The sequence below is a fragment of the Sylvia atricapilla genome, chromosome 3, assembly GCF_009819655.1.
Source record: "Sylvia atricapilla isolate bSylAtr1 chromosome 3, bSylAtr1.pri, whole genome shotgun sequence".
Taxonomy (NCBI): Eukaryota; Metazoa; Chordata; class Aves; order Passeriformes; family Sylviidae; genus Sylvia; species Sylvia atricapilla.
Genome location: NC_089142.1, coordinates 6,698,168 through 6,724,319, shown reverse-complemented (window position 1 = coordinate 6,724,319; position 26,152 = coordinate 6,698,168). Strand labels below are relative to the sequence as shown.

The 26,152-nt window shown below is 42.3% G+C and overlaps 1 protein-coding gene across 1 annotated transcript in view; it reads left to right on the top strand.

Moving 5' to 3' along the window:
- The window catches only part of EVA1A (eva-1 homolog A, regulator of programmed cell death), a 205,045-nt gene that overhangs the window by 49,007 nt on the left and 129,886 nt on the right, over positions 1-26,152 (top strand). Inside the window, exons 2-3 of the mRNA XM_066314697.1 lie at positions 8,481-8,695; positions 18,775-18,898. Coding sequence (XP_066170794.1) covers positions 8,481-8,695; positions 18,775-18,898 — 339 coding nt within the window. The remainder of the gene's footprint in view (positions 1-8,480; positions 8,696-18,774; positions 18,899-26,152) is intronic.

The following is a 26,152-nucleotide window of genomic DNA, read 5'->3' as shown; positions in this document are numbered from 1 at the left end:
AGCTTGTCACCGTGCATGGAACTGACCTTTGGGGGCTGTTGGAAGTATAGTCTAAATCTCTCTCAAAATCACAGCTCTCATTCTCTGAGTACTGAACAAACCCCATAAGGCTTCCCAAGATGACCTGGTTATGCTATATGATATATTTTATAAATTTGATTGCACAATGTGCAATATACTTTATGTATTTGACACATAATACATACTACTGCAAATTAGCCTTTTTTTCAATTAAAGCAAGACATTAATATTTATAATGCTATAACAGTACCATATTACTCATATAATATATTAATATTTATGAAGTTATGACACTATTCTTACAAAGAATTCTAAGTAATTTAGTACTGCAAAAATGAAGTCCTCAGTTGTAGTGGGATTCAGGTTCTCCTGCAACTTAAATTAGGTAAAATATTCTGCGAAGTTACTTGGTTTTTTTAACACACCTCTGTGTGCATATGTCTATATAAAAACGTATTTTTTATTAATACACATACACATATGGAATTTTTAGTGAGAAGGGTTAGGACTTGCCAAATCTGGCAGCCCGATAGAGGCAGAGAAACAAGAGCCCTGTGTCCCCAGGTGCAGGCAGCTGTGGTGCTGAGCAGCTGCTCCTGGCACTGTGGCTGGGTCAGGCCACTCGGATCACGGGCAGAAATACTCAGCTTCCACACAAACACAAACAGCACCAGTGGCCTCAGCCTGTTCCCCTCTCCAAATGAGCAGGATGAAAGCCTGTTAGAAGGAAATGTGCACATACATTCCATGTGGATCCTCTGAAAACTGGCCCCAGACAGTCCATGTGGCACTGGGGTCTGTGATCCCCAGTCACCTCACCCAGATGGCAGCATGCAGAGGGAATTCTCTGTTGACTCCTGGGCTTCCTGTAGCTGTCCTGGACCTCCTGTAGACAACTCAAAGCCTCTCTTTGTTCACTCTTTGCTTGTCTCAGCAGTATTTGTCCTGTGGCAGCTTTCATACCTGCCTCCCAAAGCTTTTGTGCTACTTGCCAGCCAGCCCAGCTTGGTGGCCAGTAGTGGTCACAGAGGTACCTACACACTGAGCACGCCATCTCCTGCTCTGGTGGCTGACAGGACACATCCATGGACACTCTGACCTGTGCTCCAGCTGTGGTTGCTGTCACCCCCATATATCACATGCATGCAAATCACTGGAAGAGGTTTAGATCTGAAACAAGGGAGCAGGAATTAGTAGCTGGAGAGAAGATTGCAAGCTGCTGAAGTCCTGGTGCAGCACCTTCCAACCAAATTCTCTGTACTGTCAAATTTCTTGCAAAATCCCTGCTGCCTGCAACCATACAGCTAGGCCAACAAGAATTTTTTAGAAATTTCTGAAATCCAAAAGAAGTGAATGGTCAACACCCTGAATCACCTGTAGCCCTGGTTTGTGCCTGAGATGTTTAGTTTTCTGAAATTCCTTTCCCAGGAAAGAGGGACAAGAGACAAGTTTACATTCTTTCCCTAGGAGGGACTTTTTCTTGATGTCCCTCTGGTCTGACCAATGTCATTGAAGAAGTTTGTCTTCTTGTCACCAATTGAACTGGTCTGTGTAGAATACTATAAAAGGGGAGAGACACCCCAAGAATAAAAGAGTCATTTTCAGCCTTCTGAAGTCAAAGTCTTTGTGTCGTTGTAGTGTACAACAGCATCATCTCCAGCCATGATGCTGGTGCACAGTTCTAGGAGAAACACTGACAGGCTGGAGGCAGTCCAGTGGAGGGCCAGGAGGACAGTTTGAACCTGAAGCTCATGGGAGGGATGGTGGAGAAGAGAAAGCTAAACAGTATCTAGATGCTTCCTTCTGCTTCCTGAAAATGGCTATGCATAAACCAAAGCTGGGCTCCTCTTGGAAATGCAAACTAACAAGGCAGGAGGCAAGAAACATGAGTTGTGACAGGGGAAATTATAAGCACTTATTAAAAAAAAAAAAAAAAAAAAATTGAAATAAAATGGAATGACAAGGGTGGTGAAGCAGTGGCAGAGGTGCCTCAGAGGGAACAGGGAATCCCTGTCGTTGGCAGCCTTTGCTTGGGGCTGAACAAGGTGCTGAGCAACTTGATTTCACTTTGATATTGACCCTGCTCCAAGCAGCAGTTTGGGCAGGGTGACCTGCAGGAGGCCCTTACAGGATAAATAGTCTCTGATTCAAGCATTAAAACAAAAAAACAAAAAAACAAACAAACAAAAAAAAGATAATTTGTCCATTTGTCTTTTCAAAATGTGGAATATCAAAAAAATAAATCTCCATAGCTGTAAAGGCTTTTATAACTTGTTTTAGGAAAAAAAAAAGTAAGCTCTCAAGAAACTATGGACCTATGGGACAGTCAAAGAAAATAATTTAAGATGATATTCAAACAGCAAAAAATATTTTTTTGTATTGAATTTTTAGACCCATTGTTTAAACTTCTAGACCAAAAGTACTTGCAGTTAGAGTTGGTTTTTTAAAATTCTTCGGAGTAATTGGAAAAGCTGCCAAAAAGCTGCGTGTTTTATTAAATTTTGTAGTTTAGAGTTAGGGAATTTAAGGGAAAAATTAGCAATAATCCTCAATAGTATCTGTGTAATATTCAAGCCTGCAGAATTGAAAATGACAGTGGTTTTATTCCTGTCACCCCTAACCTTCACCAATCTAACTTCCTCATCCCTATACAAACCTTGGAGACCTATGAAATACTGATCAGCATTTACAAAACCTTACCTTATTTAGCCTTGAAGTGCTGGCACTCAGCTGCAGTTCTAAATTCTCTCTTCTTTCAAAACCATTTTTCTGAGTTAACACTGGATGCTGCTTGGAGCTGTAACTGAGGTACAGAAGATCAGATAGTGAGTAACTGTCGACTTAAAATAAAAATATTTTCCTAAATATACTTACAAGATGTTCGGGTTTGTTCAGAGCTGTGTGGTATCTGGAAGGTGAAAGGCTTGGGGAGTAGCTGAACTGAAAGCAAATCTCTCTGTAGAAGGATTGTAATAGCACATTTCAATCTCCAGCATTAGTAACAAAGCAAAACAAACCCTGCTTGTCTGTACTGGGCTGCTCTGTGATTTGAGAGAGCTGCTTTTACTGCTACAACCACAGGATTATCAGTAATGCCTGGTATGAAACACATTCATTGAGCTCCCTGCTCTGGCTTCAAGCCTTGCCTGGGGTCACCTTTCAGCTCTGTTGGCCCATCCTCGTGGCTGTCACTCGACTCCCCTGGCTCAGCACTGCTTCTGTGACATGAGTATCAGTGCGCTGCCCACAGAGAAAAAGCTGAAATTCTCCCATCGACAGCCTGCCTGAAAACCAGTGTGGTTTAGGGGTTGTCTGAACTCCAGAAAAGTATCCAATTAAGGTATCTCCTGGAAAAAAGTTCTGTTTTACATTCAGTGTCACTGTGACATCTGCAAGGAAGCTGAGGAAATAAGAAGAAAATGGCAGCAGATATTGAAAAAAAAAAAAAGAATTTGGAAAATAAGCAGGTTAAAAATAAATAAAAAAAAAAATCAGTGTCAACCAGCAACAAGGGAACACTTAATTCACTAGCAGTTAATTGCAGTGACTCCATGTGTTTCAGATATTGGGAAATCACTTATTTCTAAGTATAAAGTCCTTTTGTTTTTATGAGATTGATTTGTCTTCGTGATATGTATGTACTCCTGTATTTGTAACCACAAGAGCTTAAATTGGGATATTTTAAGAAGACATTACAATAGCTTGGATATAGCTCGATGGAGATGTTTATGAAGCTCTGGCTTTAATTATATGTAGTAGTTCTCTAACCATTAGAATCCTTTGAATTTTCCTGCAATTTATTAGAAGTTTTGTGTCGCATCCAAACTGTAAAAAGAATTAGCTCTATTGTGATTGTCTCTATTCTTCCAGCGCATTCCTCCAGAGATGTTCCCTGGTGAAAGATGAAATATCTGTTCTGAGGATTGGCAGGCTGGTGTGTTGCTGTCTGCCTTGTCCAGCAAAACTAGAACTGGTTTTAGTGGAGGCAGGAGAAGAGAACTCCCTGGTTTTAGACAGCCATAGTAAAATGGAATAGATGAATGAATGTTTGTGTGCTCTACTTTTATCACAGAACAGTTACAGACTCATGGACTCATGGAATCATAGAACAGTTTGGGTAGGAAGGGATTTTAAAGACCATCTCACTCCAATCCCCTGCCATGGGCAGGGATGCCTTCCACTATCCCAGCTTGTTCTGTCCAACCTGGCCTTGAACACTTCCAGGGATGAGGCAGTCACAGCTTCTCTGGGAAACCTGTGCCAGGGCCTCACCACCCTCACAGTAACAAATTCCTTTCTAAGAGGAGATTTTTTTAATTTAAAGCCATTCTGTCTTGCCTATCACTTTGTGCCCCCATGAAATGCCCCTCTCTGGACTTGTTCTAAAGCACCTTTATGTACTGGAGACTGTGTTTTCCTACTTTGGGATGGGGTGGAAGCTCCTATGCCATCTGTGCTTTTGTCAACTGCTCCATCAGCTGCTTTGGTTTCAAAAAGGAAAGGCTGTAACTCCATGAGAGTAATGAAGGGGGATGTTTAGATTTACAGTTCCTGTAAAATGGTTATATTCTGTATGAAGCTGTTATATTTCCCTTTCCTCCATATGTGTTAGGATTTAGAACTGACTGTTGGATGGGAACTGATCAGCAGTTTTCTGGAGAGGCAATGGTTCAAATGATTCTTAGGAGCTCACATTGCTGGGAGGCATAAAGTTACAGTCGGCATTGAGCACTGAGTTTGGTGAGTAGTGTAGAATAACTGCTGATGGCTGATAGCAGGCAAACCCCACACTTTGGAAAAATAAATTGCAAGTGATGTTTGAAGGGAACACTTCCTTCTTTTTTGAGGAAAAAATGATCTATCATTTTTGTGATGCATTGCTTTTGGCTGTTTATTTTGTCTCCAGAGTGTAAGTCCCTGCTTTGGTGGTGACACTGTTTTTTTTGAATTAAGAAGATGTTTAACTCTGGAGTTCTATACATTGACTTACTTTGAGAGTATGAAAGCCCACCATCGAAGATTCCACATCCTTGACACAATCCTTAAGAAAAGAGAAGTGCTAACCCCAAAACATTTTGAGATTGTTTTTGTTATCCCATGTTTTCAAAACATGAAGCATTTTGAAAAGGTCTAATTCTTTAGATTTCTTTGTTGCTTTTAACATATTTTCAAATGAAATACATGTTTTTTAAGGAAAGCTCAAATTACCACCTGCTCTAACATTGTCTTACCCTGGTATACAAGTGCCATTAAAAACCTCGAACACCTGCCATGGGCTTCATGTTTAAGTATTTCATTCACCAAAGAGAGTCTGACTAACTCCCTCCCTGGTAGGACATTTAAGGGTATAAAAGGTTACCTGGAGACTTGTTACTGAAAATTTAACAAGAGTCCTGAAAATAATTCATATTTTGGGTTACTGAACCATGAATCAATGAGTAATGAAATGCCAACACTTTCAAAAGAACTACCAATGAAATAGTACAAATCTGACACTCTTAAAGAGGGAAAAAAAAAGAAGCAATAATTCTCTACAGCCACTTCCTTTTGCACTTTGAAGAACATTATCTCCTCCATGACCCCTGAGCCTAATCAGTATCTTCTCTCTGACAGTGGTCAGTGCCAGATGTTTCAGACATTGTGCTTTGTTTATTATGAGTCAGTCACCATCAAAGCATTCAATCCCTTCAATATCTTGAGCTTGAGTGAACTCAAGTTATTTTGGGACTGCTGATGGAAGATGAGAGGAAGGAGCTGTTTCAACAAGTGATCTGCACTAATTGCAGGGGCTGAAACCTTCCCTGATCCTGAACTGGCAGTATGAAAGGCATGCCGTAGGAGGCTGTTCTGACAGAGCAGTTGAATATTCAGAGGAGAAAGTAGAGTCTTGACTGCACTTTGGTTTATTTCTCTGTCTCCTTAATAGGGTGGCCTCAGGGAAAAGTCCTAATGCACTGGAGTAACAGTATGGAAAGTGCATTTCAACATTTTGTGTTGTATTCTGATTCTGTTTGTGGTTGGCTTGCCCTGACGGCCATCCTGCATAGTTGGCTTACTCTTGAGGGAGAGAGCTGAACTAATTCCAGGACTAGGTGTGCAGCACCCCCAAGGCATGTATTCTACTGACTGGGAAAGGAAGTCCACCCCAGTAGTTCGTTTTGTCCCATAGTGCTTACCTGAACAAGTGAAATAAAGGCACAAAGTTATAGTGCTTTTTCCTGATCTGATGCAGCCCTGTCACTCACTCTGATAACTGGGACTGTGTCTCAGCTTTTTTCTTATGAACAAATGCTGCCCTGGGGACTTGGAAATGAATATGCTGATTTGAGTAAATATTTATTTGGCACACACCTCGAGGCACTGCAGTAGCAGAACTGTTAAGTAAGAACTACAGGCTAAAATTTAGAGAAATCAGAGAATCCCGCCACCACAGTGGTAGCTTGAATGATGAAGCTAAATTACTGTGTATTGGTTTTCTCTAAGAAGAGTAATTGTAGTTGTTTTAGACACCTTGAAATTTGTCGAGACTGGTGGTCTTCTCAGCACTCCTGAGCTAGGTTTTGGTGTTGGCATGGAAGAAGAGCTATTCCCAGTAAAAGGTTTGGATATGGGTCATCTAGAAGTAAAAAACTATAAAAGTGGGATCAAATCACTGTTTTAAAGTACCTAAAGGTATAGACAAAAAGGAACCAGTCTTCTCTCTGAAAGATTTCACTGTGACAGTTGTTAAGCTTTGGCACAGGGTGCTCAGAGAGGTTGTGGAGGCTCCACCCTTGGGGTTGCTCAGAACTGGGAAAGCTGGTCCAAGTTGGCCCTGCTTTGACCAGAAAACTGGACTAGATGACTTCCAAAGGCAGAAACGTGAGTTATTCTGTGATTATAGGTCACCAAGAGAATCGTCATTATTTATTAAAAACAAGTTTTATATTCCCTTTTAGGAATTTGTCCAGGGATTCTTCCTTTTAATTGCTTTGTCTTTTTCTCTATTTTATCTCTTAAGAGTATAGCAGCAGCCATCCCACCGTGTCCTCTGTCTGTCTTCCTCCACAGAGGAAGAGGAAGATAGGGACAAGCATTGTGAGGTGGCTGCTTGTAGGCTCGTGTTGGTGGCAGTAATGGGAAGGGGACTTTCAGACCCATTGCAGAGAGGAGATCTGTGGGGTTAGATGGAACCACGGCTGACACTGATGTGGGACATGCTGTAGTGTTGCCTGTATGGATGTCTCTGTATCAGCAACAGGGAGGTTTCCCTGAGTGTGGCAAAGCCAGGATTGTTTGGGAGCTTCCATGGCAACCTGACTGTAATCAAACCTTTTGACTCAGTGTAATCTTAATGAGACTTTGTCCCTCTGCTTTATTCTTGTCAACAATTTCATTACAGTGGATAACATAATCCTCTAAGAAACAAAGAGAGATTTGGTTCTGTGCATTGTTTTCCTTCTAAAAAGATTGTGACTGTGCAAAATGAGAGAGAAAGCAAAGCTCTGAGGAAGTGTCAAAGGCCTAGAACAGAAGGTGCAGCCAGAAGAATTAAAATGGTATAATGTGAAAGGAGATCAAAGATGGGACTGATGTGCTGGGATGGAATAGGACCTCACACAGCCTGTTGTACACCAACTTTTCCCTTAGTGGCACTGCATTTGGGCCTTTTTGCCCATGATCATTAGTTTATAGGAAAAATGAGGTTGGAAGGGACTTCTGTTTTCTAGTCTAACCTACTGCTCTAGAATGTCAGACCAGGTAGCTCAGGGCTTTATCCAGTAATGTCTTGAAAACGTCCAATAATTTAGGCTGCACAGCTTCTCTGGGCAAGCTGCTCCACTGCTTGACTGCTCTCTGAAGGAGTTGCTCCATATATGTGGTCTAAAACTCTCTTGTTTCTTTTTGTGCCTGTTATTTCCCATTCTCCTACCGTGAAGAGCCTGGCTCCATCTCTTTCATAACCTCATAGTAGATACTGGCAGGCTGCTGTTATTTTCCCCCAAAAATGTCTCTTCTCCAGGGTGGAGAAGCCACTTCTTACAGGGAAAGTTCTCTAGCTTTTCAGCCTTTTTGGCTGGCTTTCTGTACTCACTAGAGTTTATTGAAATCTGTCTTGTACTGGGGGCCAAAAATTGCATGTGCCATCTAGATTGAGTCTAACTGATGAGTCTGGCTCAGCTGTATTTCCTGTAAACTTGACAGATATGCTGATGTAAATAAGTTGTATGATTCAACTAGGAGTTTTAGAGCATCCAAGTGTTGCTTCCACTAAAGACATGAAACATGGCTGAAGGTCAAAGCATGAAGTGTCCCTAATCTCCCTGTCATTGTGTCTCTTTTTTGCACCTTTGTGAGATGAATAATAAAATCTACATCCCTCGTTGCCTGTTATTTTGTGTTTATTGGCTGCACTGCTGCAAATCATCTAAATATTAACTACTTTTCACTAATGATGGCTTTTGTCATGGTTTTTGCAGGTTACATATCACAGGTACTAAAAAATTACAGTGACCATGCCTGTGATGGAGAATATGTGTCTCTGAGATGTCCCCACAGAACCACCATCAGCATCCAGTCTTCTTTTTATGGCCGGATTGTCCCAAGTCATCAGCTGTGTCCTTCTCGCTATCCCCACTCCTATGCAACTTTAATTAAAGAAGATGTTGCCTGTTCAGTTGGCACTTCTCTTCAGGTATGGTTAAAATGCTTTTCTTAATTTTGAACCTCACCTTTCCTCGGCCAGGCAGCAGCTCTCAGTGTTGGTGCTGCACTGACCTGTCTTAAGCAGGGAGCTCTGACATCTCACACAGCTTAGTGGATAACTCATCCTTGTAGTTTAGCGATGGTGAATTTCTTAGTTTTCCTTCAACTCTAGTCAGTGACAGTTCAGGAATGTGGTTGAAGGAGGATTATGCTTCAGGGCTGCATTATGTTAGACTGTGTTTGAAGAGCATTATTTTTACAGTTTTCCTTCCCAGTTATTAGCTTTTTCAACACATTCAGAAATTGCTGTAGCATTCTTTTTGCTTTAGATCCTATTTCAAGAGGCTTTTACTTTAGTAACTTGAAACCCAGAGAGAATCCTTGGCTTTACTTCTTGTAGCTCATTTGGCTCTTAGGTCACTTTTAGTGGTCATACATCACTTAAACTCGTAACATCCCTCAGTAGTTAATCAGCTGTGACCATTTGTGTAGGGAAAGTTGTCTCTGTGTATCATCCCAAGAGCACATGTGACGTCAGGAAATCAAAGGATTATTTGGAGGGTGCCAGTGTTACTTAACTGCCAGTAGGAACAGCTAAAATTAGAAACATGAGTTGGCTGATGTTGTGGAGATGAATAAGGTCTGCTCCTGGGCGTTGAAGCAAGCACAGTTTTTTCCAAGTGTTGGATTTGGGACCGTGAAAACTTTTGGGCAAAGCTCTCAGTCATCCAGTGTGTTTATGGCTTAGAATCAATAATAACTCATAATAAAAATTTATAGCAGACTAGATTAATGAACCTGCAGGGTTAGTGAGTAATTTCTTCCATAATTTGGATAAAAGCCAGAGTTTTCCACATCACTTCTCGCTCTTGCATCCAGGGTTTTTAAGAGACATTTACAGCACTTTTTAAAAAGTTGATGTGAGTGCTTTGGCTTCCAAGTGCCAGTGGTAAGTTCTCAAGAATTTGCACAGGGTTGGTGTTTGGCTGTAGTGTAACCCTTAAGCTGACAGATTTGAAGTTGCTCTCATGACACTTCCACTGCACAACAGAGGACTGAGCTGTAGTATGAATGTGGTCCTTATCAGTGGAAGGTTTTCCTAGGTATGTTAATGAAAGTCCATAATGAAACAGATGAGAGGCAGTTGTGTTCTTTAGGGTGGGAGACCAGGGAGAGAAAGCTTTGGCAGAGGCTAGCCTTCCCTTCTTTTATTGATTTACTGAAAAATTTACTGCAACATCTCATTTACCAAGGTGATTGATAGTTATGAGCACTGCCTCAACCTTTGTGAGTGAGTGGCCCACTTAAGGCATCTGGAAGAACTTGAGAAGAGGGAAGATATTACTCTAGGCTTTCCATTTCATGGTTTTATGTGTAGGAGGGATTGAAAAGAAATCCTTACCTGCCTCTCTTAGCTTTTTATGTACCCAGACCTGTTCCCCATTAGCTTTGCCTTTAATACTTAGGTGGCTTGTAACTCCCAATCCCTGTTTATCAGAGTAAGAATTGTGTTCCCAGTAGGTAATCCTGAAGGAGATCTCTTGTGCAGTACGTTTGTTACACGACTGAGATTACAACACTATTATCAACCCGTTTTGGGGGATGCAGATGTGCTGGGGAAGTAGCTGGCATTCTCTCTTCTACCACAAATTTCTTGGGGCACCTTTGGTAAGTTGCTGAGTCTTTTTGGAGGAGACTCACAGCCTCTTTGGTGACCCCAGATGTAACTTTGATCCCTCCATGTGTTGTGGAGCACAGGATGAGTCTGAATGCCAGAGATGAATCTCATCTTCTCTCTCATTTCTGGAGGGGGTGAGGCTCCTCTGAGGAGCAAGCCAGGAACTCCACAAGTTGAATGGCAAGCTGCCTGCAGCTCGCTGGTAGGAAATGCATGTATGTAGGAAAATTGGAAAGCTGTAGACAAGGAAATTGCATGTATTTTTGTGGTTTTGCAGCTCAGATATATGGCTGCTACAGGCTGGACCAATTGTGTGTGTATTCTGGTTGTCAGTAATTGAAAAAGTCAGCCAAACCAAACCCTTCAAAACTAAGTATATAAAATCACTGTGTCTAATCAAACCCATGACTGTATAAATTTGCTGCTTCTCTGGAGAGTGGCCTGAAGGGAGTATGAAGGGCATTTATTAACTCTATTCCCTGAAAATACTAGCTGTGAGTGTAAACTCCCATTTAGAATCTCTCCACTGTAAATGTCCAGTTCAGCCATTGTTTCTATGTTAAAAAGGGAAAAGAAAGAGTTGATTCCACTGAGACAACCACTACTAATTCAGCTTTATGTGATTGGCTGACAGGATTCCTTGCTTTAGTCACTTGTTTTTGTTTGAAATGAAATACAGACTACCTGGGACAGTATGTATGAGACATTAAGGCAGTGACCCAGAGACCCTAGACTAGACATTTCTGTTATTCTAACACTGTAATGTCACATTCAGTGGGAGCTTTCCAAATGCACAAAGAATTTGGACATTTGTAGAATCATCATAGATTCATAGAATGGTTTGGGTTGGAAGGGACTTTAAAGATCACCTTGTTCAGACCCCCTGCCATGGGCAGGGTCACATTCCAGTAGATCAGGTTGCCCAGAGCCCTATCCAATCTGGCCTTGAACACTTCCAGGGATGGGACACCCAGAACTGGGCAGTCTGCTCCAGTGCCTCACCATGCTCTGAGTAAAGAATTTCTTCCTAATATCTAATCTAAATTTACCCTTCTTCACCTCAAGGCCTTTCTTCCTTGTTGTATGACTGCACACCCTTCTTATAAGCCCTCTTTATGTACTGGGAGAATGAATTCTGGATCAGAATTCCTGATGCCACTTGTTTGCAGCAGTGAACCACTCTAGGCCTGTATAGAATAATGTCTAATGGTTGGCTAAAATGACTGCTTAATACCAGAAAACTATATTATACTTTACAGCTGATTACCTGCAATTTTCTCATTTTGATAAATTGGCAGAAAATAAAGCCATAGCTTATTTGTGAGGAAAACAGAAAACACTGGAGAGCCACTTAATTTGTTGTGCTTCTGCCCTGTATAATTTATCAAAGACATTGAGGGCTAACTTCTCTCTTCATATGCACAGGCACTGAAATCAGCAGGTAGATGCTCTTTCAAGGACAATATTTTACCATGTCACTCGTTTCCCCAAGAGGAGCTGTGCTTAGAAGGTGCTCTGGAGCTGAATCCTGACTCTCCTTAGAAAGGTTAGCTGATCTGGGGACCGCCTGTGGGCATGGCCTGTGCCCTGGATCTCTTTCAACCCTCTCCAGGACAACCAGTCCTTGGTGACAAGAATCACTACTGCTGCTGATGTGGTATTTCCTTTTGTCCTTTGGTTGAGAGAGGACACCTCTGCTGCCACCATCTCCCCTCCAACAGCCCTACAAAAGGGAGCAGATTCCTTGCATGCTGTCCACGGGATTCCCTGAACCCTTCCTCCCCTTTTTTTATTTTCACCCACCAGGAAGGTTTCTGTGAAACAAAAAATCAGAAACAAAAGGGACCTGACCTCTTCACTGATGGCAAGATGAGATAAACTTTCAGAAATGGCTCTCAAAGCACAGGCCAGCTGCTGATCACAAAAAGTGAGGGCTAGTGTTGCTGTTTCCAAAGCGGATTTGGTTTTCCCCAGCTATCCTGGATTAAAAGTAAAATTCCAAGTAGAAGGAAACATTCCCAACTGCTCCAGCTTTCTTGGCAGGCCAAGGACACTGGCTCCTGACATGTCCAGTCACCAGATATTGCATGGTCCCACTGATGTCACAGCCCTAGGTGGCCTCAACAGGAATAACAAAGGGCCCTTTCTCATGGCTCTGAACATCTATAAGATGATGTTGGTCAGGGGGAAAGAAGGAAGAAATCTATAGAAAGGAAGAGTATAGAATGATCACCACTTGGAGGAGAGCCCATTATTATATTGCCTATTAGAACTTCACAGTTTCTAGGCAGTTCAAACAAGGAAGGTTTCAGTCTCAAAAATGTCAGTGAACTAAGGAGCAGTGTGGGCAACTCTTTTTCAGACCATATTAATTACTTTGCAGAGGATGGTGAGCCGTGAGCTCAGGGTCCTGAAGAGGTTACTACACTGCCAAAGTTGCTGTTAAAAATCACAGAACTGGTGCTGTTTCATTCATGAATCTTGCCTAAGCTGAAATAAACTCTGGCAAGTGGCTCCCCCAGCTAATTATTTGCAGGTAGAACTGTTGGATGCAGAGGTCACAGACAATCTTTAAATTGCTGTGTCTTTAAAATCTTTGTCTTGACTGCAATAGTTCATGAGAGCAGAGGGATTATTTCCTGCAGGAGAAGAGGCACTGGAGGCAGAGGTGGCCAGTGCAGTCTGTCTCCCTGATGAGGCAGGACTGCTCCCCGGGGTGTAAACCTCCTAATGCTTTGTTTACTCTAAATTTAAACTTTCCAAGTCATGAGGCTTCCATCATTGCCACTAAGACCCTGCTTGACAGTGTAATGGTTTGCTCCCAGGGATTTTTTTCTACTTTGTGTTTTAAGCTTTCCCTTTCTTTAATCCCATGACTTTTGATTATGCATGCTTTTGTATTGCTTCAGCTTAGACATCCTCTTCCTTTGAAGCTGATCCTGCATGCAGATTAAGTTTCCTACTGTTAGAAATTGTAGGTAATGTTAATTAGGTAATATTTGTAATGCAGCTTTTATCAGGTCCTTCTATTTGGTGAACATATTGCTGCTCTTTGTGAATTGCTCTTTCTGGGCCCTTTCAAGGCCCTGCCAGAAGAGCACTGGTGAATCCTGCTGGTGTTTTAACATCCCAGCCCACTGCTGTCTGTTCTACTGTCCTGCTGGCATTTACTACTGCCATAGCAGAGCTGGTGACAGGGAATGCATGCCCAGTTTTCAGTTCTTTATTTCACAGTCTGGTATGTTTATGTGAATCATCAAACATGTGGGCATAGTTCCCTCCTGCTGACTCCGCTGTGAGCACTGCAAGGTCCCTGGGAGAGTGATAAGAGATAGTAGAGCACTAAAACCTGCTATAGATCAGGATTCAGGGCCTTTGATCTCTTCTTCAAGTGATGTACAGATGGAATGCAGTAATTTGGGCAAAGCTGAACTAGTTTTTAGTGGAGCAGGGCTGGAAAGGTGGCTTGATGAAGCCATGGGCAGGTCACCTGCACCTCATCAGTATGGATTTCATTCCTCATGTAGTCTGTGCTTTCCTGCTGCTGATTCTTGGAAATTCTTGTTCCATGGACTTCAGTAATTTTCATGAATGAATAGAGATGAATGTTCAGTGTTCAGAAACAGGACCTGTAAATAAGTTTTCAACTTGAATGCATTAAGTTTATAGTGTGTTTTAAAGTATTACCAGTGTTCAAGGGTACATAAAAGAGTATCAGAATTCAAATAAAATGTGACATGAAGCCATTATGAACGCACTGTGCTGTAGGGTGAGTTCCTGCTGCTGTGTTTGTTGTATTTACTTCTTCCCATTGCAAAAATTCTGAAGGTGCACCAATATAAGTGTTGGTGTAACACCACCATAATGGCCATGCCTGGATTGAATTTGACCTAAATATGCTTAAAATTACATGTATCTTTTTGCATAAAATTCTTAATACAAATCTCTGTCCATCTTCATTTGACTGCACATGGCTCTGATACATTCATGTAGCTTGCTCTGTGAGTTACTCTCCCCAGCAGCACACAATTTGGGCAATTATTTAGTAGGGCTCCTCTGTGTAATTTCATGCATGACTGACATGCCCTGCAGTCATCCTTATGGTCCTTTGAAGATGGAGGCTGTACAAGGAGCAGCCCTGTGGCAAAGGCCTCGTTCCCTTTGAGTTTCACCATTGGCTTCCATGGGTCCAAAGTTTTACCCCAAGCGTGTTGAATCTATGAACTCCTCCGAGGGACCAAGAACTGAGATAAGTTTAATTGCCTTGGGTGTAAAGCTCAGTTGTGGTTTATTTTAAGTGTGCAGGGGAAGCACTTCTTGAAGAGTGATTTGAAGAGACAGGCTAAAAACGAGCACACCCTTGGGAATGGCTGGGGATGGCCTCCTTGCAGAGCTCACATCCAGTTCCTCATTTAAAAGGTTGTTATCTAATGAGCACAAGCAATTACTTAGTTAATGAGCACAACAAAATGAGCACGAGAAATGTGTTTCATCTGCAGTGGCCACTAGAAAGATATGATTTTGAGCTTGAGGCTGCCCTTGCTTTAAGACCCAGGTCACCGCAGGGAGATTAATCCAGGGCATAAATCACAGGGGTTAGATTAGTGTTTGTTTTACTTGAATTCACTTTTCTTGCTCTCTTATCTCCCCTAAATCTGGCAGCTTCTTAGCTCAGTCATGAACCAGGGAATGGAATGGGTTTAAGCAGCCTCAACTTCCCTCCTGAGCACTGGCTGTCAGCCCTCAGGACTGATTTACCACTGTAACGCAATTATAAAATGGCACATGCAATTAATGTGTCTTCCCTCCCCTTTCATGCCAGACAGGAATTCCTGAATTCCTCCTCCACCTTCCTTTGCTGGAGTGATTTTTATAATATAATCTAAACTGAGGTGATTTTATTTGGCTTTAGTCAGGGATCTACCATACTTTAGACATAAGGAGCTGATTCTACATCCCAGTTAGGGACAGTTCTGTGGGCCTATTGCTATTCCTGTGCAAGTCCAGATTGTTTGTGGGCTTCTTTCTGGCTGGTTTTGTGGTTGTGTTTTCCCACTTTTTTAGCTGACAGTGACAACCAGAGCAACAAGGAAAACATGGAATGAATTGCCTACATTTTTCCATCCATTGAGCAAAAGCTGTCTGAGCTCAAGACATCCCCTCACTACCAAGTGAGCTCCCAGCTTTCCTGGTGTAAGCCTAGCTGATCATCTGCAAATACTTCAGAAAAAACATCTGACATCTGCCAGAGCTCTGATACTGCCTAGATGTATGATTTTTGAGACTAAGGCCAGAAAGCCAAGATCCTGGCTTCTGGTAAATGCCAGAACCCCTGGATCTGCAGGGAACTGTACCTTTGGGGGATCATCTGGTCACACATCTCCTGCACACTGTTTAAGAAGATGCTGGTACATAGCACATACTGATGAAAGCAGTGGGAAAGAAAATTTCTGTGAATGCAAGGATAGGTAAAAATTATATGTGCAAGTTTTTAAGTTAACATTAAGACTGGTGTAACAATATTTTTTTTGTTTTGATCAAGAAAATAGGCAATCAACTACAGCTAATTTTCTTTGCATTTTTTCCCTTGATGTATTTCACTAGATTGGATTGAACATATATATTCTTTTTATTTTACTCTTTATGGATATATTTCATTATGCATAAGACATTACTCAAACAGCGTACAAGAAATCAGAAACCTTAATGATTTTTTAACATTTTCATGAAAAATGTTGCCCTTTGAGGAAGGTAAAATAGAGTTATATGAATGAAAAGGAAATACTGATTTCTTTCCTCCCCCATGAAACTTCTCAGAGTCATGGCTATTGTCAAATTAAATTGGAACTGTAGCTAAACACTGTAACAAATTAGTAAATGGCATATTGAGCCCCAAGAACACTTCACTTTTTTCTGTGGTCTCACAATGGCAGGGATAACTTTTGCTCCTTAATTTAGTTATGAATTTCTCCCTAAGGCTTTGTTTTTGCTGCCCTGTTCCACCCTTTGCATACCACAGGAAGTAAACTCAGGAGGTTTCACTTATGTGCAATACAAGGAATAAGCAAGAGCTGCCAAAAGTTAGAGCAGAGCCAAGACAAAGTGGCACTGCCTGAAGACTGCCCTTGTCTGTGGTTCTCTGAGGTCAGTGAATTGTTTTCACTCCTGATGCTGAGCCTAAAGACATTTGAACAAGGGCTGCTGAGGTATCTCAGCTGAGGTTTTCAGAGTTGTTCTCTTGCTGGCCTAACTCAGTCTCTGCTGCTAGGGAGGTTTTCCAACTGGTTTTAATGGCACCAATGACACAATGCTGAAGGCTCTTGAAATGCCCACTTGTCTGCTGTGAACAGGTTTGTAGATCAAAAACCCAAGTCTACTGCCTTTGAGGGGAGAAAGCTTCCCTTGAGGGAAAAGAAACATTTGGAGTCCTGCTTCTTTTTCTTTGCTCAGTATTCTTAGTTCTACTTATGTGTAAGCATGGCTGTCCAGTACCAGAAAATCCTTTCAGGTGCACAACGATTTGGAAAGAATTTCTCTCCATATGTATACAGCTCCAGAGTTGTTTCAGTTGTTCTTTGCTTTTTGAGATGAAAAGAGATATCTGTGCTGGATCCTCACTTAAATTCCTTTGCAACCCACTGGATTTTGCATTAAATTAAATTTCACATGCTGAGTGAGCAGCCAACCCTTTGAGCCTAGGGGAAAGAATATGCTGTTTCTATGCATTTTAATGTGACGGTCAAGCTGGGGCTAATGCTCCCAGGCACCTCCTTCAGTGTTCACCTCTCAGCCTTTCCAGCCTCAATCCCGTATTTTTAAACGAGATGCCTGCATTTTATTACCTTTGTAAGTGGAAAACAACAGCATATGTTTTCTGCCTGCTAGAAAAGGCCTGGATTGTTTTGGTTTGAACATTAAAATAAAGGTCAGACTTGAGGCAGGCATGAATTCTTGCATGTGTCAGCCCAAAAGGTGAAAGCTTTAGGAAGTTATGAGCAACCGCAAATGAGGCAGCTTCAAATTGCACTTGAAACTGGAACAGCTGTTGTTCAGAGCGTGACATTCTGTGTTATAATGCTAAAGATTCTATATATTACATTCAGGGAGAACTCAAAAATAGAAAGTAGTCACTGAAGCAGAGAGAAAATTGGTTTGGGTGGCACATTGTAGAGCAGGAACAGCCTTTATGTTAATGGCACAGGGAGAAGATTGTGGGAAAGCCCAAATATCGAGGTGGGTGTAAGAAAAGTGAACAGAGAGAAGACAAAAGAGACCAGGGGAGTCTAGGGGAATTTCTGAGGAAGGATTTTCCGGTGCCTCCTTGCAAGCGAAAATTAATTGTTTTGGGGCTGGAATTCACAGCTCTGTATCACAGGGACTTAACGAGGCTGGTGGATTACCTCTCTCTGTGGTCTCAAAATGCTCTGACAGGTTCATGTGTGTCAGGGAAACATTATGGTAATTTTAGCGCTTTAGGGTCTCTACAGGAGTACGTAAATACCACCCTAGCCATCCAGCTGAATTTAAAACTTAATTACTGCCCCACTCAATAATATTCTTCCCCCCACCATTGCTTTAGAGGATCACAGGGTTAAAAGAAATCATTAATCTTCCTTAATGAAGCTATTTTCTAGCAGGAGACAGAATGTCTTGCCCCTGCGGATTCTGAGATGGAGTTTTTGTGAGTGTTATGAATGGGGGAGTGGGGAACAAGCACTAGAGGAAAAGCAGAAAAAGAGGTAGGACCCAAAATGCTAGTTGTGAGAGAACCCCCTGACTCACAGCTAAAAGAGTTTAGCTAAAAGAATAAAATAATCATTAGGGATGGGGAATGAACCCTATTAAAAACTGACTAAGTTGGCTGTATAACAGTGTTATCACCATAATAACTAATTATTGGAATACCAGCAATTTATATATATATATTTACACCAGCTTTTGTATAGCTGAGAGAAGAGCTGTCTTGAAACTGTGTCTCTCCAGAGAAATCCAAACCAGATTGGTGGTGGCAGAGTTCGACTCTTTATTTTGAACTGTCAAGGTGAATCCATGTCCTCAAAGCTGCTTCTCCTGGGATTGTATTGTCTGATATTATGATTAAATGGCAGGCAAATATTTCAAAATCTCTGTGACCATCCCAATGCAAATCAATCCTTTTGCACCCAAGCAAGGGGATGAAATCTGCTCCTTAAAACACTGCAAGGGGCACTGAGTCCACGGCTGCTGTGGTACCCACTGTGCTGAGCACCATCCCCTGCCTCCTGCCAGGGCTGGTTGTGGAGGCAAGGATGGCCTTGCCTTCCTGCAGTTTTCTCTGTTTGACATTCCCTTTAGTGGGGACACTGAAGTGGTTTTGTTTCTTTGTTTCTTGTGCACATCCCGGCCTGCAGAAGATGCTGGATGAGTGCCAGGACAGACGGAGCTGCCAGTTCCTCGTCAACAGCCGGCTGTTTGGGACGGATCCGTGCCCCGGCACCGGCAAGTATCTCCTCGTCTGGTACAAGTGCAGGCCAAGTAAGTATTTCTCTATCAAATCTGTTATAAATGAGAGGAAGCCAATTAAAAATAACAGAATTTATTTAACAAATTAAAAAGACAATTAAAAAACAATTAAAAAGCCACAATAAAATTGGACAACATCGATCGAATGTTGGGTGGGCAGAGTGACAGTAACAATGGTACCATCCAACCTCAACCACACACCCTGTGTCCTGGTGTAAGGGTTTTTATACGGTTTATTTGTCCTGAGGCTAGGTCCATTGAAAGTCCAAATATTGATGTACCTCTTTATTTCCAAGCGAGGTCTTGAAAGGGGTTCCCCCGTAAGTGTGAGAAGACTTGATAGTCTTCCCGGATCTTGTCTTTGGGGTGCTGATTTGGCCATCCTCCGGATCCCCCACCAAGATTGATAACAGATGTCAATCAGCTGTGAAGTGGAGGCCCATCATTGATGAATGGGCCATCTCCAGTCCAGCCACGTCATTTCTGTTGCAAATGTTGTGGTTTCACAGCTTGCACCACAGGCCTTGGAATCTCGGAGATGCCCTGGAGTAGCTTTTTAATAGACCAAATCTTTGATACACGAATTTATACATTACATTTATCACAAATCTGTTTGTTCTATTGAGACCAAAGCATTTTCATACTTAATACTCACCAGAGAGCCCTTTTAGGGCTTGTTCCCTTCCACCTCTTCTTTCAGTGTAAGATAACTCCCAGTGTGGAGTGATTCCCCTTTCCCCCTCTCTTGCTGCCTTTCTGGGATGCTCCCACCCTGTCTCCCTCCTGCCTGCCAGCAGCCTGAGTTCAGACTGTTTCTGCAGCTGCCAGTGCCAGCCTTTGCCAGTGTTAAGCTCATGCTGTCTGTGGTGGGTGGGCTCCTCTTGGTCCCACCTGCAGCTGCCCTCTTGTCCTGGTGGGGTAGAGGAACTTGTCCCCTCTCTGCCAGCCCCTCCAGGGTCCTGGCCTGGCCAAAGTTTTCCTTAGAGCTGGGTGCCTCAGGCAGGCCATGGTGATGGTGGTGTGATGGGAACCTCACCTGCCCACACTGTGCCAGAAGCCAGCTTTTAATTCTCCCAGATCAGGCTGGGAAATGTTAACCTGTGTTTTGCACAGTCTCCTTATCTGTGTTTAAATTCAGTGGGACTGGATACTGGGGGTGCAGCTGTGTGTGCTGTGGAGGACTGAGCCCAGTGCAGCTTTGGCTCAGGACAACCAACACCCCCTTGGCCAATTCCTGGCCCCAGCAGGGGAGTTAGCAGAGCCTGGACACCATTCACTATCATGACTTTGGAAGCAGATACATTATTTTGGAGATGGGTCATGTTTGATGTAGACAAACTGTGTCCACTGATGTCAGCTGGAGAGCAGGACCTGTTTCTATTTGAGCACAAGTCTGATGAGGAGCATCTGAGGGAGCTGGAGAAAAGGAGGCTCAGGGAGGACCTTATCACTCTCTACAACCACCTGAAAGGTTGTACCAAGGTGGGGGTAAGTCTCTTCTTCCAAGAACAAATGATGACAAAAGAAGATGGCCTCCTCCCAAACCAGGGGAGGTTTAGGTAGGATCTAAAAACTGCAAAAATCTCTTTGCTGAAAGGATGGTCAAGCACTGGAACAAGCTGCCTTGTTCCACCCTTCTGAGGGAACTGGTGGAATCACTGTGGTTGGAAATATTCAAAAAATGTGTAGATGTGGTGCTTAGGGACATGGTTTAGCAGTGGACTTGGCAGTGCTGGGTTAATGGCTGCACTCGGTGATCTTACAGATCTTTGACAACCTTAATGATTCTATAAATTAACTGGACACGGCAATTAGCCTGTACATGGCACTTCAGACCAGCCTCAAGGCTTCTAGGTGACATAACTAACATGGCCCCAGCATCACATCAGCAATATTTTTGGGGAAGAAGCAAAAAAAGGGAAAAGAGACAAAACCAGATCTGACTTCAGAAGAGGTTTAAGACAAAAGCAGAAACACTCAGACTCTGCAGCACAGCACAGAAGAAGACTTTTTGCCCTAGCAGGCAGAGACCTGTGCTAATGAAGTGAGGGGGTCTGGGCAGATCTGTGTGGAATTCACACCAGAAGTAGGTAATGAAGCACCTGCATTTGTTGTGGGATTTTCGAGAGTGATTGTAACCTCCCTGGTTGGGTGAGAAATGCATCTCTTCCAGAGGGAGGATTAGCAGGGTGTTCTGGCAAGTCCTCCTGAACCTGCAGGGTTTGTATCAAAGCTCACTAGAAAATCTTACTGTTGAGGCCTGTGCTGAACTTCTGAAGGCACTTCAGGACCCATCTGTGCATTAATATTTATTGCTTGGCGTTCTTTGCTAATTAGAGATATGGTAGAAAAGGAGTTTGTCAGTGTGTAGGGTAGGTGATTTTCTTGAAAGAGAGTAGGGGAAGCTGCTTGAAAACATTTCCCCAAGACATTTTTCAGGCAGCTTGAATTTTGCAGAGTGAAACAGGGTAACCTAACAGTTTCTTAGTGATTGGGCAAACTTTTAATCAGAACCCACTAGATTACTAACAATGTTTGAAATATGTGACAATTAGCTTTGCCCAGAGATACCAGGTCATAGTCAGCCTTTCCCTGATGATTCAGAATGTTAATTTTGAGTCTCACAAACAGTACATAGTGCTGTTGTCAGTTCAATAAGCCTTTCTACCTTTCTGTAGGGAGAAGGCTATTGAGGGGACTGCGGAATGATGCATCCATAAAATGCAAAATACAGGACCATGAGAATTTTTTGGTGGGCTTTTTGGGTTGTTGACTATTTGAGTATTGTTTATGAGCTATAAGTGAATATATGCTTAAGAGTTGAACCCCAAGACTGTGGTCCTATGAAGTGCTGAGCTGTTCTAGAAAGTGTGAGCACAGAGTTGTAATCAAAGAATCCTTGTGGAAAACTCACTGACTGGCACAGAATTTGATTCATAACTTTATCAAAAGACAAATATAAATTTTTGGGTTCTGTTTTTGAATTTGTCTGTCTTAACAGCACACATAACAGAAATACTTTAATAAGAAGCTATTTAAAGTCTGAATTGTCTTGAATTGATAGCGATATCTATTTCTTTTTGTTGCTTATTGAAGGAGCCTGTTATGATCATGTCACTGAAGTAGGTGTTTTGGTCAAGCACCCACCTAGGTAAAATGAGTGTCAATTTTCTTGTATACAGGTGTTAGAGGCACTTTGGGAAGTGGCCTGCAGAGTTTGGACAGGACACTTTCAATATAAAATAAGGATACCCAAGCTCTTCCATTGTCAGAATCATGCTGAAGCCTCAAAAAGGCCCCTGAGCAGAGGTAGTTATCCAAAGAGAAAGACTTCCTTGAAAGAAAGCAAAAGTGAAGTTAGTGGCATTTGCTTGTACCTTTGCTGAAGAATAACGAGATGGTGCAGTCATCCCCTCGAGCCACTGTCACTGCAGTTATGTCTCCCTGACATTCCCCTGCATTTGAAATCGAGTGGTTTCGATGCTCGCTTGCTCTGTGGGGTTCATGCATAAGGCAAGGTGCTATTTTGGTTTCTCATGGGCAGAATTTCAAGGAGATGGAGGACAGTAAATCATGCTGAAACTGAAAGACAAAGATTTTTCAGATGGTGGGGCTCTGGGGAGCAGGGCAATGAGGGGATGTCTCCTGTACTCATCCCTCAGAGACTGCTCTTGCTGGAAGCAGGGAAAACTTGTGCAGGAGTGTTGCAGCTCATCTCCTCTAGAAATAAAAATAAATAGTTCAGAGAAGTGCATGCTTAATTAGAAGCAGAAAGAAATGAATTTACTTGTGTTTTTTGGGAAACCTTGTGCTATTCATGAACTCCTCTGATCCAGTTGATGGATCTGGGATCTAATGGACACTCATCCTGCATGTACAGGATTCAGACATGTGCATGAAACTACTTTTAAGTGTCAGGAGTTTGGCAGTTGTGTGAATTCTCTGTGCCCATAAATAAATAAATGCACTGTATGTGTGTACTTTTAGTTTTAAAGTTTAGGATGTTTAAGGAGATCAGAAATGATCAATAAAATGCTCTGTTCTGTTTCTAGGGCAAGGGAGATTTACTTAAAACTGCCAAGTGACTTCAGGGCCAAGGTTCATCAAAGTCTACAGAAGCTTAGATTTTATTTTTAGTTGATGTGGTGGTGTTCGATCAAAGTTTGGACTTGATGATCTTGGTCTCTTCCAACCTCAATGATTCTATGGTTTATTTTATTTTTCTATACCATTTGTGCCTTATTTTCTAATGTACATCACCCTTTGGAGAGATGTCCAAGACAGAGTACAGGTCTCAGCAGAGCACAGCTTGTGCTTCTTCTCTTGAAGGTGCCTCTGCAAATCCTCAGCTGTCCACAACCTCACAGAGCCCCTGCAGGCCAAGGTGGGGATGTGCTGCTGCAGCACTGAACCCTGGAGTGGTTTTCCTGGTGTAGATGTAATCTGGCATTTAGCACTGGCCAGAGATGGTTTCCAGTGGGAAGTCTGGGTATGACCACCTCATTTTAGAAGCTAAAATGTTGGTGAGAATGGTGGTCCTATGCCAGTGGGTCTTGGTGCCAGGGAATGGGCACATTCAATTTATCAGGGCCAATGTATCCTGAGATCCATATCCAAAGTACATTGAAGACTAGAATCAAACCCTGAACTCACAGCAGACTTAAATCTCCAGGGTACCTTTCAGGATCATTAAAAAATTGCACATAAATCCAATTATTTCCCAGGTAACATGCTGATTTGATTTAGACCCATTAAGTGTAATTACCGGGTGGGCTGCAGGAACAGATAATTAGAGGGAATTGACATACTATTTAATTGGCCTAACATGAATTCCCTCTAACTGAAATCTCGATTCACCAATATTATTCAAACAATTCCATGTTTGTCCATCCCCCTCACTTCAGAGACAGAGAACCATGTAAGATCCTGTGTTATTGTAAGCTAGGAAATATTTGCTCTGTGTGCCAGACTTTCTGGAGGGGCTGTGTGATCTAATCCTGGCTGGGAACAGGATCTGTGGGGCTGCCCAAGTAATGATGAAGAAATAACTTCACCTCTCTGCATCCCAGCAATACTGCTGTAGCTGGTTTTATTTGGTTTGGTGTCACTGCTGTGGGCTATTGCACCAGCAGGGATCCATCTGCCCCTGCAGCTCTTTGCCCATTGTGGCTTTTTGGTAGTTTGGTTATTTTTTTTGGCTTTGCTGTTTCAAAAGTGTCAATGCTCCTGAACAAAATGGGAACATAAATGTGACGGAGGGTCACACTTGCGGCTGCTGTTAGGAGCACGAAAGGACGACGCAGGCCAGCAGGAGGTCAAGCAGGAAAGCTTCTACTTTATTTTTCTGACTCCATATATATACAAATTTACAGACAGGCCAAGATTGGCTACACAGGTAGCCACCTCTTCAACCTCGTTGGTGACCATCACCATCAATCATCATTCTCCTCCTAGAGAGGAAGAATGTAAACAATTCTAATAATATACATAGTTTACTTGAAGCTGCGTGAGAACAAAATGCAAAAAGTGAAAAACAGGCAAACTTGAGGCAACACATAAATGTTTGCCCTGCTCTGCAGAGGGAATACTTAGGATGAGTTGTGTTGTCTGAGTGGCCATTTCCAGGCAGTGCTATTGAGAAAGGAGATGGCTCATACCTTATTTATTTGACTTACTCCATGAGGCCTCCACATAGTGCCTTTCTTTCATGTCCTCCTTTGCCATTGCCACACAGTTCTGGATGCACTGGTTCCTTCTCAGTTCTGAAGAGCCTAAAGCTGCAGCTTCCCATAAAATGCTATAGTAATATTTTCCCACTTTTTTCTTGGGCAATTACTACTTTAGCTTATGACTTCAAGGACTCTGGGAGAGACAATCTACATCCAGTGTTTTTTAAAAAAAATATTATTATTTTTATTTCATTTTAAAATGCTGAGTGAAGCAGCTGGATGTGATAATTGAAGGATGGTGAATATGAAGCCCCCCTGTACTAATCATCCCAGTGATGTACCAAAGTGTAAATCCAAACTTTGCTGCTCTACCTTCCATTCACAAATGTAAGCCTGAAGCCTTTGAAGTTTGAGAAAGACTGTATTGTGACCTGGGCTCCAATTTCAGGTCAAATCCCTTTGTAACCATATAAAAGCTTATTTGGGAAAGGAACATCAAGGCTCTGAGAAATGTATCTGGGAAGGAAACATTTGCTGGCAAAGGGTGAAGTGCCAAAATTTTGTGAGGAGATCGGAGGAGGAGAGGGGGTGAGGGAGTCACTTTGTTCTCATTTGGAACCTGTAGCTTTGGTTTATTGGAAAACCTTTGGGCTGAGGGTCGACTGGACACATGTTTTGAGGAGAACGGGCTTTCATTCTTTTCACCATAGATTTGATAAAATGTAAGATAAAAATGAAAGAAGCCCAGTTAATTCTTGTGAAAAGACAATGACTTTTTTTCAAACATGGGAATTACATCCTGGTGTCCTTACCAAAATCTTACTCAGATAACTTTATTTTTATTAACAGCCCTAGGCAGCTTTAACTAGAAAGCAACTGAATTTAAAAATCAGTTAGGAATTAATTCCAATTAGATCACCTTCTGATAAAAGTGTTATCTTCAAATTTATGCTCTCTGTCATACAGTGATAGTGCTGCCATGCTGTGTCCCAGGAGTGTCTGCCTTTTGGTGAGGATGTGTAATTTTTTTTGCCAGGGGTACTTCAAAACCTGTGCAAACAGCAGAATACCATTAGTGTTGCCAGAGCTATTCCAGCTGTGGGTGAGGAATCCTGCTCCATGTTGTGATTTCATGTCTGCTGGTGAAATGGTCAGGTCTGCTTATCAGATTTCAGCTGAATTGGCTGAAAAGTATAAAAAGGACATTTTGGAAAGACCACCTAGGCTTGCAGTGAGTGCCTCTTGTTCAACTTCTAATTTTCCTACAACCCATTCCTTCAGTATTGAATCTCGTGTGGGCTTTGCTGTTGGCTTTGCTTGGCTGGGGATTTCATCTTTTCTGTTAAATTCAGTGAACACAGCCTGAAAAGCCACATCTCATCACACATCCTCAAGGCTTGCCTTCCCTAGACAGAATCTGTAAAACACTGTGAGCAAGAGCAGAGGGCTATAGAAAGCACAGAGGTTTTGTGGAAGTTTAAGATGAGAGCCAAGAAGGACCTAAATGTATTCCTGGTCGTTTTTATGCTGGTGATTGATTTTAGTGCTGGGATAGACTGGTAATTCAGTGGTCATCAACCCTTTCAGAAAATCATTA